At 41.8% G+C, this 13,580-nt stretch overlaps 1 protein-coding gene across 3 annotated transcripts in view; it reads left to right on the forward strand.

The window, feature by feature from the left end:
* The first annotated feature begins 816 nt into the window (after positions 1-816).
* Positions 817-13,580, forward strand: part of ANKRD29 (ankyrin repeat domain 29) — a 33,490-nt gene continuing 20,726 nt past the window's right edge. The window contains exons 1-4 of one of the 3 annotated variants that reach the window (XM_050317367.1): positions 817-945; positions 6,672-6,782; positions 8,627-8,725; positions 10,557-10,655. In XM_050317367.1, the coding sequence (XP_050173324.1) occupies positions 925-945; positions 6,672-6,782; positions 8,627-8,725; positions 10,557-10,655 (330 nt within the window). In that variant the 5' untranslated portion in view covers positions 817-924. Of the gene's footprint in view, positions 946-4,509; positions 6,783-7,654; positions 8,726-10,556; positions 10,656-13,580 lie in introns of those variants that run through there. The other 2 variants (XM_050317360.1, XM_050317376.1) reach the window with 2 other exon arrangements.

The following is a 13,580-nucleotide window of genomic DNA, read 5'->3' on the forward strand; positions in this document are numbered from 1 at the left end:
AAACCAACAATAGCAAAGAAATTCAGGAATCTCCCACCAGAGCATGCCCTGCTTTGCCTATTTTATAGCACGCAGACTTTGAATGAAATCTGCGGCAGCCAGGCAAAACAGGACATGCATTGGCTTCATGGTTGTTCATTTCTGAAGGCTTAAAGTTAAGCTCTTAAGAACTCACTGGCTTCCTAATGAGAGCACATCACCCATGGGAGATAGTGTTGGTGATAACTGGATGCATGCAAGGTGAAGGAGTGCTCACCCCCACATGCCTGTGTTGGCCGCAGCGCGGGTGTACTCACAACCATACCTCTTAACAGGTTCTTCCTAGAGATGAAGGGAAAAGGCCGCGAAGTACAAAGGAGGTGCTGGGGAGGTGGCATTAGCTCTGTGATGAAGCTGGGGCTTGGGTAAGGGTGCCTGGGTTTTGGACCATTTCTGTGCTATTTCTAAGTCGCAGAGGCCTGATCTGTATGTCTGAACAGTGCAGTGGGACCGCCACTGTGGGGGCTGGCTTCTTAGGATGCTGCTGCAGCAGCAGGGGGGTAATAATACTCACTCTACTACAACTAATAACAACAACAACAACAATAATAATACCACCAATAACAACAGAATAAAATTCTATGTAACTATATGAAATTATATGCTAAAAAATAATTAATTTTATCCGACTATTTTCTAATTTTATATTCTTAAAGATGATAATAATATTAATCCCAAGTACTCTCCTCCCGCACAAAAAAAAAAAAAAAAAAAAAAAAAGAGAGAACCTCTAAAGGGTAATAATAATAGCTAGAAGCCCCTGAGCAGAAAGTGATGCGGAGGGAGGCGCCGGCCCCGCCCCGGCCCCGCGCAGCCCCGGGCGCGGAGCGGTGCGGACCGAGCTGCGCGGGCCGGAGCGGAGCGGGGCGGAGGCGGAGCGCGGCGATGTGCAGGATGTCGTTCAAGGTGAGCCGGGCGCCGGGGAGAGGGGCGGGGGAATGCGCCTTTGGGTTCCCGCTTTGCGCTTGCCGTGCCGGCAGCCCGTGAAGTGCTCCGTCATATTCATGGATTTGGGGATTGATTTAATTTTTTTTTTAATTTTTTTTTTTTTTTTTAGGAAAAATGCGGGTGGTTTAGGGCGGAGGGAAAGAAGAGCAGCGTCCTTCCCGGGCTGTGGGGTGCTCCGGGAGTGCTGCGGTGGCAGCTGGTAGAGCGGACGCTTTCCGCAGCTGACAGCCCCAAAAGGGTGCGTGGCTTGTGTTACATAAACTGCGAGACTCCGTGGAGCTTAAAGCCGGCTTTAGGATGGCCAGGCTCCGTGCTGTGTGTTTTGGTGCAGTCAGGAGCCTCCTCTTCACTTTTCCAGCCGTCTCCGGTGGTGCTGGTTGTGTAATAGTTAGGAGGCAGCCTTTATCCGTGCTCTTCCTTTCAGGCTGTGGTGGCCACTGAAGCCAGGCTGGTTCATTCCCTTTGCTGGCTCCAGTTCCTGTCACTTTTTGTACTTCTTCCATCCAAACCCATACAAGAGCTGTCATTTCAAAAGATCGTCTGAAATACGTTTTTTAATCGGAAAACAGGATTAAAAAGATCATTTGGCAAAGAAGGAAGCAAGCAGCAATTAACTAATTATGTTAACATAACATTTATGATGGATGTACATCATCTCCTTAGTTATGCACTTTCTGGATGCTGTGCTTGCCCTCTCTCTTATTGATCAGCAGCTCAGTGCCAGTCCTTTGCCATATTGTTTGTGTAGCATTACTTTATTTGAAGGATTATTCCCTGTACCTGCCTCTCACTCCTGTCATCTCCCCCATGAAGTGTCAGTGCTTCAGTGGCACCATGTCAGTTCAGTGGTGGTGTAGCGGGTAGTTTCCACCTCCAGTTATAGCCCCGGCAGGCAGGAGAATACCTTTGTTCACAGTGCAGCTCAGCTTTACACTTGGTGGTGAAATCACAGAGTCATGCAATGGTTTGTCTTGGAAGGGACCTTAGAGATCATCTCGTTCCAATCCCCCTGCCATGGGCAGGGACACATCGCACTAGACTAGGTTGCTCAAAGCCTCATCCAACCCAGCTTTGGACACTTTTAGGAATGGGGCAGCCACAACTTCTCTAGGCAACCTGTTCCAGTGCCTCACTATCCTCACAATAAAGAATTTATTTTTATCTAAACCTACCCTCTTCCAGTTTAAAGCCATTTCCCCTTGTGCTGTAAAGGGCACTACATACCCTTATGAAAAGCTGGGGGCCCTGGAGATGAACACAGTACTCCAAGTGTGGTCTCACCAGAGCAGAATAGAGGGAACTGCATTCCTCAGCCTGCTGGTCACACTTCTTTTAGTGTAGCCCAAGACACACTTGGCTTTCTGGACTGCATTCTCTGGGGTTTATCCTGATTTTTGTCCTGCAGTGGTCTCATATCTCCATTTTTTTCTTAGTCTTACTCTTTTCTGTCCCTCCATTCTGTCTCTGTGAGTTTTTTTTCCACCTTCATTTCTCAAAAGCATCCACTCTAACAGATGTTAGCTTCATGTTCCTGGTGGTGCCAGCCCTGTCTTCTTGCTTTCTTCTCCTTTTTTTTTTTCCTCCTTGTTTTTTTCTCCCATCCTTCAGGTCTTATTTTCTGTTATGTCTCTGTGAGCTTCTATTCTGTGCCCTATTTCTCACTTTGTATCTCCTCAAGTACTTCTGTTCAAGGTGGCTGACTGCTTTGCTGCCCCTCTGGAGAGTTGCAACCCCCAGCTCCCTCTGCTTAATCTCTCTTTTCTGTGTCTTTTTGCTTTGCATTTTTTCTTTTCCTCAGAAAACTGTATTTTGCTTTGTTCCCTACTATCCCTGTTTGCCGTTGTCTATTCGTGTTTTCCATCTTCTTATTCTACTTACCCATGATGTACCATTTATCTTTCTTTCTTGCTGTCCATATACATGACTACTCTCTCTTCTTCTACCAGCTTTTGCCTGTGTAACCAACATTTATATCTTGAATGACCTTTCTTTTTTATCAGGATCCTTCATGTAAGATGTATTGCTGTCTAATGAGGTACTCTTTGCTCCTAGGTCCCACTAACCTTTTCCATTATATCATGCTTAAACCTGATTTTCAATTCTCCTTAGAATTTACCACTCAATTCCTCCTTTCCATTAGGACTGGCTTGGAAACTAAGAAAGAAAACAGAATTTGCTTGTATTTTGACAGTAAAAGGAACACACCACTGCCAGGGCTAGTGTTCTCTTTCTCCTCTCTTTTCTTTCTTTCTTTGCCTACTGCCTCTTTTCTTTCATCTGCAAGACTCCTGTTTAAGAACTGCGCTCCTCCTCCTCAGCTGTTACCCCAGTGTCACCTGCTTTTTCCCTAAAAACAGCAAGTCAAAGGTAGCCCAGGTACTGGTGGTCATAGCATTTAAATGATATTTTCCCCCTCAATATTCCTAAAATGACACATATACAGGCACAATTTATTTTTTCCTGTATCCCTGCACAGAAATGGTCTTGTCAGATTTGTAATATATATATTTTCCTCTAGGCCATTTTTGAATAAGTATTTTTTCTAATGTCAATACAGCATGAATATAATGCCAGCTTTTCATCTATGGGCTCTTGTAAAAGCACACAATCAAAATTAATAGAACAACCAGAGTTTGAAATAAAGCTTTAGAGAACTTGATGAAGTGAAGGAAATTTTGTCGTAAGAGTTGCTGATGCTGGAGCAAATGACATAATGAAACAAGCTATTTTCACCAAAGCTATTAGCTAATCACTTTTTCAGACATTTATTACGTTCTGTTCCCAGACTGTCAGTACTGAGGATCAGTTGTTTACTTTAAAGATGCTTTGGGAGCAGACTGGCTTTATAATAAGAATTATGTGAAAATTTTATCCAGTTAATCTTTTGAAATTCAACATCACCTCTCCCTAAGAAGTACTTGATGAGAACAAGGTTGAGTTCATAGCTGAACAACAGCAGTCACATCCTGCAGTTTAAAACCCATTTATTGCTCAAAAATTACTCAATTATTTGGATTATTAATCCAGAAGTAATGTCTTACGTTGTGCCTATCAGTGATGTCAGTACTGTTGATACCACCTGAAAATGAAGAGCACAGAGGTATAAATCCTTGTTTGAAAGCAGAAGAAATTGCCGCATGGCACTCAATGGGGCTATTCTTGATCATCTGAATGATTTTGCACTTTCCATTCACTTTAGGAGGTAAAATAACTCAGATTTGTAATTGCTTTTTTTTTAATCTAATCACTGGATGGTTGATGGTGTGAGTGTGCTGTATACTCTACTTTTATACAAGGAATCCCCAGCAATGCCGGAGCATGAGGAGTAGTAGAAGTACTGGTAGCAGTCATTGCAAATTGGGTTGAAAGGACCACTGGGAAAAGCCTGGTTTTTGTGTCCTTGACGCACTGGAGAGTTCTTCCATTCCTTGGGCCTGATCCAAAGCACGAGGACAACTTTGCTGAAGAGCCACTGTAGGAACTATGGGGGGGAAGGGGGTGGGGAAAGAGGTAGGAATTTATGACTCATAAGGCTAAAGACTTTGGACTTCTATTTCCAGCCCAAGGTAACACTGGACACTTAGTTCTTTTCTCTCCTCATGTGAACTGATGAAAGCAGGTAAGGAGTTCCTAAATATTGATTCCAGTTCCTGCCTACCTGACCAATGGAGGTGGTGGTGGTGTATGGTATGAATAATAAAATGCAGTCTGCTACTGTGCCCTTGTAGTGAAAACTGGGCTGGATTAAATAAATCTTTCCCTTTATGAATATATTGCCATACCCCAAAGCTTTCTAAAACTTTAAGGGATAGACTGAGAAAATAAAAGGTAAAGAATTTGATTTTCCATTCTGTAAAGGTCTAAATATAATTCTTTTGCAACAGCTTTCCACTGAATATCACAGTGATACAACCAGTAAGACAATATCCCAAACTGCCAGCTCTATAAATAAGTAATAAATATCTGTCTAATAAATCAGAGGAAAAAGGGCAACATGGGCCACTGTGTGTTTGGGTCAATTGTTTGCATTTACATAAAATTTTAGTGGTTGTAAGGCTAAAGATAGGAAGACACTACAGCTTTACCTGCAAGGAGAGTATAAACTGCAAGCTCTTCTTTGATCAACATTATCTACAGATTCTCGAGGGAAATCCATGAGCTGTGAAGGGGAGATCAGAATTTAACTAATTGGGCATGCCAAAATATTCAGACTTCTGCCCCATGTGTGCTGGTACAAGAAATATTGCTATCAATTTATAGGAAGTGACTTATAATTTATTGAACTGTTGGAACGTCTCTCGTCTCAAACAGCTGCCAATTTTCAAACCTATGAATATCAAAAATGCGTTCCATGGAAAGTGCTCAGTGCAATGGACCTGAGGTAGATTGAGATTCATGATTGGTCTTGTGTCTGCTGGTTTCTGCAAAGTTTATTATCTATGTGTCAGTGAAGAGAGCAATTTAAGCTCTACTGTGTATGTGCATTTTAAGTATCAACCGTAAAACCATTAAATCCTGATTCTCTACCACACTACATGTGCGCATTGACATTTAGACAAGGAGAAGTGTCTGTTACATTTCTGAAGCTGAGTGATTGACTTTTATATCCACTCTGCACTCTCTTATCATGAAGACAGGACTCACTGGAAAGCAAGGCCCCTGGGTATTTTTGACTCTGTTTTTGGTATAAGTGACTATCAGTGAAGTGATGCTTTACTGCACTGTTGGTGGCTTGGGGCCTTAATAAAAAATCAGCAGCATGAGCCTTCTCTAGGATATGTATCATTGCCATCACAGTGTTGTTTCCCCCCGTCACAGATCAGATAAGGAGGTTAAGAGCAAAGCCCATGGCTTTTTTTATTGCCCTCTTCCTATGCTGGGGCAGTGACAATTTGCCCTACCCAGGAGAATTCATACTGTGGCATTGTTTCAAAGAATAAGAAAGCCTCAAAAGAGTATTATATTACTTTTCCTTTGTTCAGCAGTGGCCTGTGATAGCTAGTTTTCAGAGTTTCTTAATTTTGCCTTACACGTTGCCTTGCATACCTAGTAAATGAATCCAAAAGTCTATAAACAGCCAGATTTTAGCCTTTTTTCTAGCATAACCCAGGAGATATCACACATGCCCACAGTTACAGGGTGTTAATTCCAGGGAGGAGGCAGACCAAGCAGTCTAGGAAACACATGAGCAATACTTTTCCTGTACTGGAAGTTTATATACAGAAAAGAAGGAGATGACAGAAAGCTAACCTGAAACCCAGGAGGATGTCCTGCAGCAGGACATGTCAGCAGGATGCTTCAGCCTAACTGTGGCCAACCCCACCACGGAAGCAGACAATACAGGCACCAGATAGTATGCTGTTTTCTATGTTGTCTCCCTGTGGTCTAGTATCATCATCTCTCATTACAGAGCAATCTAAGAGATGTAGGCTGCCATGGACACAGGAAAGACTTGAAACAACATGAGGTAGCACAGGAAGACTGATCTCTTTAATTGCACAAAGAAATTAGATTAGCTTCCTTTCTGTGCTCTGGGCTTGAAAGAACAGCATGCTAAGCTGAAACTTGCCTTGCTTGAACGCAGAATGTGTGCAACATGTATATTTGTCCAATGTATCTTCGAAAATGGTTTATTTCTGCTTTTTTTCTTTTTTGTTTTCCTTTTCTTCCTCTTTTTTCACCAGAAAGAAACACCACTTGCCAATGCCGCATTTTGGGCTGCGAGAAAAGGAAACCTGGCTCTCCTCCAGCTGCTGCTGAACAGTGGGCGAGTAGATGTGGACTGCAAAGACAGTGTATGCACACAATGAACCTACACCCACAGCACTGATTTTGCATCACTTCCCTTAGTCCACTGTGCAGAGGGTGTAGTAGGAATCTAACATGAGATATCTGAGAGTCTTGAGGCATTTAAGGATGATTTAAAACCTTCTCTTGTCAGGAAGCAAGTTTGAAACTTAAGATGATGATTGACATCAGTGGCAAGGGGTTAAGAATTTGCCAGCGTTCAAAAATGTGTCTTACACAGTTATTTGTGGTGCTGACATTTAAAACACAGATCCTAGCACCTCGGGCTTCTCTTTGCAAAGAGATGTCATTGTAGTAATAGATCACAGTGAAGAGTTGGCTCAATTAAGCCCAGGTAGCAATGATTCTGTCAGCTAGCAGAACTCCTCATAATTAGAAGAACTGGTGGCCTGCTAAATTATTCCTCCTTCCCCTCCAGTATCTCTGTATGGGATGATGTCAGGGCATCAACATGAAGGCCCGAGATTGCTAAGCAAAGAGGAGCCCAGACACGTGACACATAGATTTCATGGGCATTTCCTTACTGTAATTGACATGGGTTGAAGTTAGTTTTGAGATTAGAAATGGGTTGATAACACAGATAACGAGAATGTCTTTCTATTCTGCCCATAAGATCTGGTGAGATAATTGATTGTGCTAAGCTATGTCAAAGAGCAGGAGAAAACGGAGGTGGGAAGTTCCAGGTTTCTTTCACTTGGCGTGGGGACTGACTGACATGACAGGATTAGTGCCATTTCAAGCCTGAAACATGAACCTGCCACAGCTTCTCTCACTTTGAATGCCCTCAAAGTGCAAGAGATTTTTTAAGCACATTGACTTTAACCTATCTTTTCATTTTCATTTCATTTTTGCCCTGTAGGCAAGAATTTGTCCTACAGCATTTCTGGAGCTGGTGTTATGAGTGTCCTTCTGCCAGAGAGGGAAGGATATTCAGATGGAGGCTTGAAGTCAACAGGACAGAGATCAATTGAAAAAAATGAGGTCTACTACTGCTCATTTTTTCTCAAAAGAAGGCTAACTTTGGTCAAGAATTTTCACACTGCACTGCATTATTAGTTGTATCAGAAATACACATTTTCTAGATCTAAATTATTTTTGTACAATTAAGACAGCATGCTTCTTTTTTGCAATGTCACCCATTTCTTCTTTAACTTGAAGTGATATGTGTGAATGCTTTAGAAGGATGAGTTTCATTCTTATATGCATATGGTTTTTGCATATTGTCCATACGCTGCACGCATATAACCTCAATCTTACGTGGTTCACTGGAACAGTGACCTTATAGTATTCTGAGGGAACATATTTCTGGACAGAAAGTTCTCTCTTATAATGTGAAGAGTCACAGAATGAGTTTGCTCTGATTGTTTGAATAGGGAATTAATGTTCGAATCATCCAGCCCCTACTCCTGACTATGACTCAGAATAAGTGACTCAGCTGAGTCACTCAGCTCCTGTGTCTAGGGTTATTCTTCTGGAAATGATGCAAAGATCTTTGGGATTCTGTGATTAAAAAAACTCTGTGTATAAAAAAACACATTCTTTTTATTCTTGTGGCACTTACTGTGGGGCAATAAGGCAAAGTAATTTTACACATATCTGTTGAACAGTCAGGCCTTAACGCTGCAGGCAAGTATGTGATGTTTTTGCTCAAACACCTGCTAATTGCTCATTTCCAAAGTATTCTTGATAGCAAGTTTAAAACGATAGCAAGTTTTTCAATGACCGTAAGCTTCCTTCAGGTTTTCAGAAGAGGTGCTGTCTCTTCCAGACAGCCTGATTCATTGATGTAGGTGTCTGTTGAAGGTACTGACTTGTTTTTCCTTACCCCCAGCTTGGCACAACAGCTCTGATGGTGGCATCTTACTATGGCCACATAGATTGTGTGCGGGAATTGGTGTTGCAAGGAGCAGATATCAATCTGCAGAGAGAGGTAGGAGAAGTTCTGCATTCAAACAGGGCTTGATTAAGTGTCTGTTTATTACAAATAATAAAAGAGTGTTGTCTGTGGCTTTTTGCCAGTTGCTTCTTTGTCACTTGCTGTGCAGTGCATGTGTTCCAGGGTCTGTTCTCCTGAGGGCATCAGGGAATCAGATATCTGGAGTTTATAATAGAAAATGAGGTGCCAGAGGTACATTTAAAAGTAACTTATCAAGTATTTTCAGCACATATGGTTGGTAAGGGTCAGTTACATCTGAGATGTAACCACACACCCCCTCACACCACAGGTTATGCCATTTATTTGCAGTTTTAGTTATTGGCACAATAATAATTTCCAGCTCTCTGGATGGGATAAATGATAAGTCCTTTATCTTTTGATTTGCAGCCTGGTCGTTAAAATTGAGTAGATGCCATTGCTAGCACAGGGGTTATTTTTACTTGGTGTGCTTTGGAGTTTCTGCCTCAGTCTGAGACAACTCACCTCTAACAATCACACAGCTTGATCACCCATACCCTTCCCTGCATCTCTGCTTTGCATTCAAGGCATCTCTTGCACCATGACATGCTTGCTTGTGGAAGGGACATCAGCGACTGGTTTTGGGAAACTTTCGCTCATGGTCCGTGCAAATGGTTGTAAGGAGTACTTGCAGTCACTCTGGTCTGCGTGTTGGCTACACGGAGCAGAATTGCTCTGGGACAACCACAGTTGTACTGGTCCTAAGAGCAGTTTAGGGAGGGCGTGCAGGCACATGGGGTGGCAGCATGCAGTTGCAGGACAGCGGTATCCTGGTTGCTCTAACAATACAAACCAGTGTTTCTTACTTTCCTTGGTTACCTGGAACTAGACCATTAATCTCATGCTGACATCTGCAAGTTACTGAGTCAGTGAATGCCATGGTTGATGATATAAGTGTCTTTGCACTTACTGGCCTAAACTTGCTCTAACCATGATTGTCAGTGTCTTTCAGTGGGGTCCTGTTCTAACAAAACATGTATTTAAACATGTGCCTTCCCCCAGGTAAATATTGCTTGGAAAGCAGCTACAAAAGAAAAAGTTGAGAACAGTTTTATGGAGCTGCTCATGAGTATCGCTCAGGACATACTGATTCAATAAGCCAACAAAAAGAGAAACACAGAAAGCCTCCAAAATCACTCTGTTGCAGAAAGGGAGCGAAACAGATGAAGTTTAAGCCCAAAAGACCAATTGTTCTGCAACTAAATCCACATAGTCAAACCAGTGCTCTTATGCTCTGAAGTTGTAGTGAAGTTTGGGGAAGTGAGTGCCCCATAAATGTGGCTCCAGGAGAGCGGGTTCTGAAATGGTCTAAAGGGGCCATGTGCTATTGTAAAGGCTGTGGGCACTGGGGTGAATTTCATGTATAGCTCCCCTTTTCCTGCACCTTCTACATCGGATGAGAGAGCCCAAAGTCAGGAAACCCCGCATGTCTTTTCTTTCTCTCTTTCTCCCTTCCTTCCTTTTTTTCTTCTTTCAGTCCAGCCACTAAAAGCTTACATAGTCATTTCTGGGGTCCTGATTTGCTCATGTGACAGTATGTTACACAACTTGTATAAAATATGGGATTTAGTTCTTCTTGGATTTTACTCAAATGTATAATGCTGGACAGATTTCCCAGTGCAATGGGAAGAAGACTGAGTTAAAGATACCTAGTGTCCTCTGGAGTCCTCAAAATCATCATTCAGCTGATATTCAACTGACTGAGCTCAGTACTTTTTACTTTGAAATGTATACTCAGTCATTATTTGAATATGTATTAATTAAAGTGTATTTTATGTTTGGAGTTTAATACATTTTTCTCTTACAGTCAGGTGCAACTCCTCTGTTCTTTGCTGCACAACAAGGCCACAACGATGTAGTGAAGTTTCTCTTCTCATTTGGAGCCTCCACTGAATTTAAGAATAAAGTAAGAGGATGGGTCTATTTTTGCATGCTGATACATTCTGACAATCAAGGCTGGTTTTTTTCATATTCGCATGAAACATGACAAGACAGTGGTAAGATGATAAAAGGATTTCCTCACTTGAACATTTTCTGAGTAATATGCATAATGCAATACATTGTAAAAATATTAACTTGCAACTAGTTTTTACTACCTAGACTTAATGGCATAAGTTGATCAAAGATCTGTCCTTAATAGTGATATCAGTCTTTCCTCTTAAGCCATCCTCCAATGCAAGATCAAAGGGTCTTTTTGTACATGTTAGATAGGATCCCAATTTAGGTGTTTATGTTTTTCACTTGCACAGACTGATATTCCATCTGCATTGGGATATCTCTGCATACCCCCATAGGCTTCAGTCCTCCCTAAATTCCCATTTATCCATCTGTAACAAGAAGATGAAACACACCTCAGAGCTTTTATTTCTTTGTTCAGGCAGACCCTTTTTCAGCATCTTAGAATAGTCAAAAGCACAGGCAGCAGAGCCCAAGTTCATCACCGCTTATGGGGTCAACAGCAACAGGAGCAGCAGTTCATCATTGACAGCAGTACATCAGCTCAGTTTCTTTGCCCAAGGCAGTACCAGCACTTCTGCCTTCAGCAAACAGAATCAAAAGCAACATATTTTAGTTAAATATACGTGTCCTTGATGTACTAGCCACATCTTGAAACATTCCCATAAGCTGGGGAGGACACTTGCCAGTCATTTACCTTGCAACCCATAGCATTGTGTTTGAAGAAGGAATAGTTCTTTGCCTCACAGTACCCAATTTTTCAAGATACTCTACTCTGTGATTTGAATGATTCCCTCAATCCATACCTGCTTTCTGCAGTCCCTGGAAATATAGGCTCTAACTACAAAGGAAATTGATGGAACATCAGAAACTCAGTTCTTTATGCTCCAGGGGCTAAAAATCTCTACAGTTTTGATGACAGAGTCCACACATGCCCTTAAAGTAGTATTCCAGTACCCCAGGGAGCTATAGTTGTGGTGAGAAGCTCTCTGACCACAGCAGCAATCAGTAATAAAAACATGAATGAAATTGTAGCTGTTTAACACAACAGCGAGTGCAGCTGTGGAACTTGGCAATGCAGGAGGTTACAATGTTAAATACAGTAGCGGGATTTTAAAGTGCTGGATAGTCTCATGTGGGACGGATTTATTGGGTAAAGCTGCACATTAAAAAAACATCACTTCTCTGACTTTTATTTCAGGATATGGGTGAGGGTTAGCAAGATTCAGAAAGGGTGTCTTCCCTTGCATTCAGCTGGGAAGTCAGAGGCTCAATACCTTGTTCTGTCTAGAGGGACAATTACATTTTCACTGAATCTTTCCACAGACTGTAAACTAGGAGTTTGTGAAGAGGCCAAGAGTTGATCCAGAAGATGAACAGCAGGCTTGAAATTGTCTGATCCTTCATGACAATATATGATCTTTTATGAAACATGGAAAATATAATGATGTAAGACACTAGGGCAGATAAAAGGGGGAAAAGATCTAGATTAAAAAGAAATATTTCTGCATTCAGCTGCTCCAAATGACTTCCATCTTCAGACAAATGCAAATTTAGGCTCTTCTGTTGCTCACCTTGAAACTTTGCCCCCAGCCTCCCTTTTCCTCCCAGCCTCTTCTTCTGAATCCAGACCTGACTTGACTCATATGCCAGTCCTAAGTATCTTTTAAGCTGCAGGTTGCTCTTCCTCTCCAGACCACAGCTTTCTGCCACTTCCACACAAGCTGATCATAAGAAAACACCAGCTCCCAATGGACATAGCATGAGAAACTGGTGTGTGATGTGCATGTGAGGCTCTTTTTCAGTAGCATCACCCAACATGCCTGTCCAAGTACTTCATCCTTCTTCAAGAGGTGTATCAGTCACTTCAGCACTCACAAGCTATAGTGCCTGAAAAGGCTCTCAGAAGCTGAACAAAGGATAGATGAGTTACTATGAACTTGTGCCAGATGGAAGTGATATGTTTAAAAAGTTGAGGTTGACTATCATGTCCATGCCCTCTTTGCTGTGAGGATCTGCTCTCTCTGGACAGTAGTAGTATGAGGGCTTTGCTAAATGCACCATTAACGCTGGGACCTATCCTAGAAATTTCCATGTTCATTCTTTCACTCATTCCTTGCTTGGATACTGCAGCTCTTTTGAAATGAAGATCTAGACACAGGAATCCAAATGTTTACAGCTTCCAATTTGGACTTTGGTAACCCAGTGAATTTTTAGACTGAGACTGCGTGAGAAACTAACTACTTTGTGCAGCAGTGTGCACTTGAGCACGAGGCATCAGTGAGATGTAGTACATTGACAGTGCACATCTTCCATTGACCTGCTAGTAAGTTTTGTATCAGTCCAATTTTCTGATTCAGTAATGTGGTTTTCATAGCCTGGAATTATTCCATTGTTCTCTTAACAGGTGACCAAGGTAACAGGCTCCTCCATCCCTCCCAAACCCCAGAAACAAAATATGCCTTTTCAGGTTAGAGATAAGGCAGTTTCAGACTAAGACACTCAGTTGGGAGCAGCACTGGAAAAGGTATGGTGGATCCTGGCTGTTTTAAAAGGACACTGCAAAACTGATCAATTTGCAAAGAATATATATAAATGAAGACATGGAATTAACACAAGAAAAAGAAAATTGAATGTATCTTAGGAAACAGAGACTTTAAAGCAAAGAAATGAAAAGCCCAACATCTTTTCATGCACTTATCTGTAAATTGTAATTGCTACTTTTCTTACTCATATACAAGAGTGCTGGAGAACTGTCTTAATACAGGCATGCAATTCTTGTTACCCCTTGTGTCATTAGAGTTGATATTTGCTATGGCAGGCAAAGCAAGCATTCTAACACAGTGTAATAAAATAATTAGCAATAAAAGCTGAT

The sequence above is a fragment of the Myiozetetes cayanensis genome, unplaced genomic scaffold, assembly GCF_022539395.1.
Source record: "Myiozetetes cayanensis isolate MyiCay16 unplaced genomic scaffold, myiCay2020 scf1, whole genome shotgun sequence".
Taxonomy (NCBI): Eukaryota; Metazoa; Chordata; class Aves; order Passeriformes; family Tyrannidae; genus Myiozetetes; species Myiozetetes cayanensis.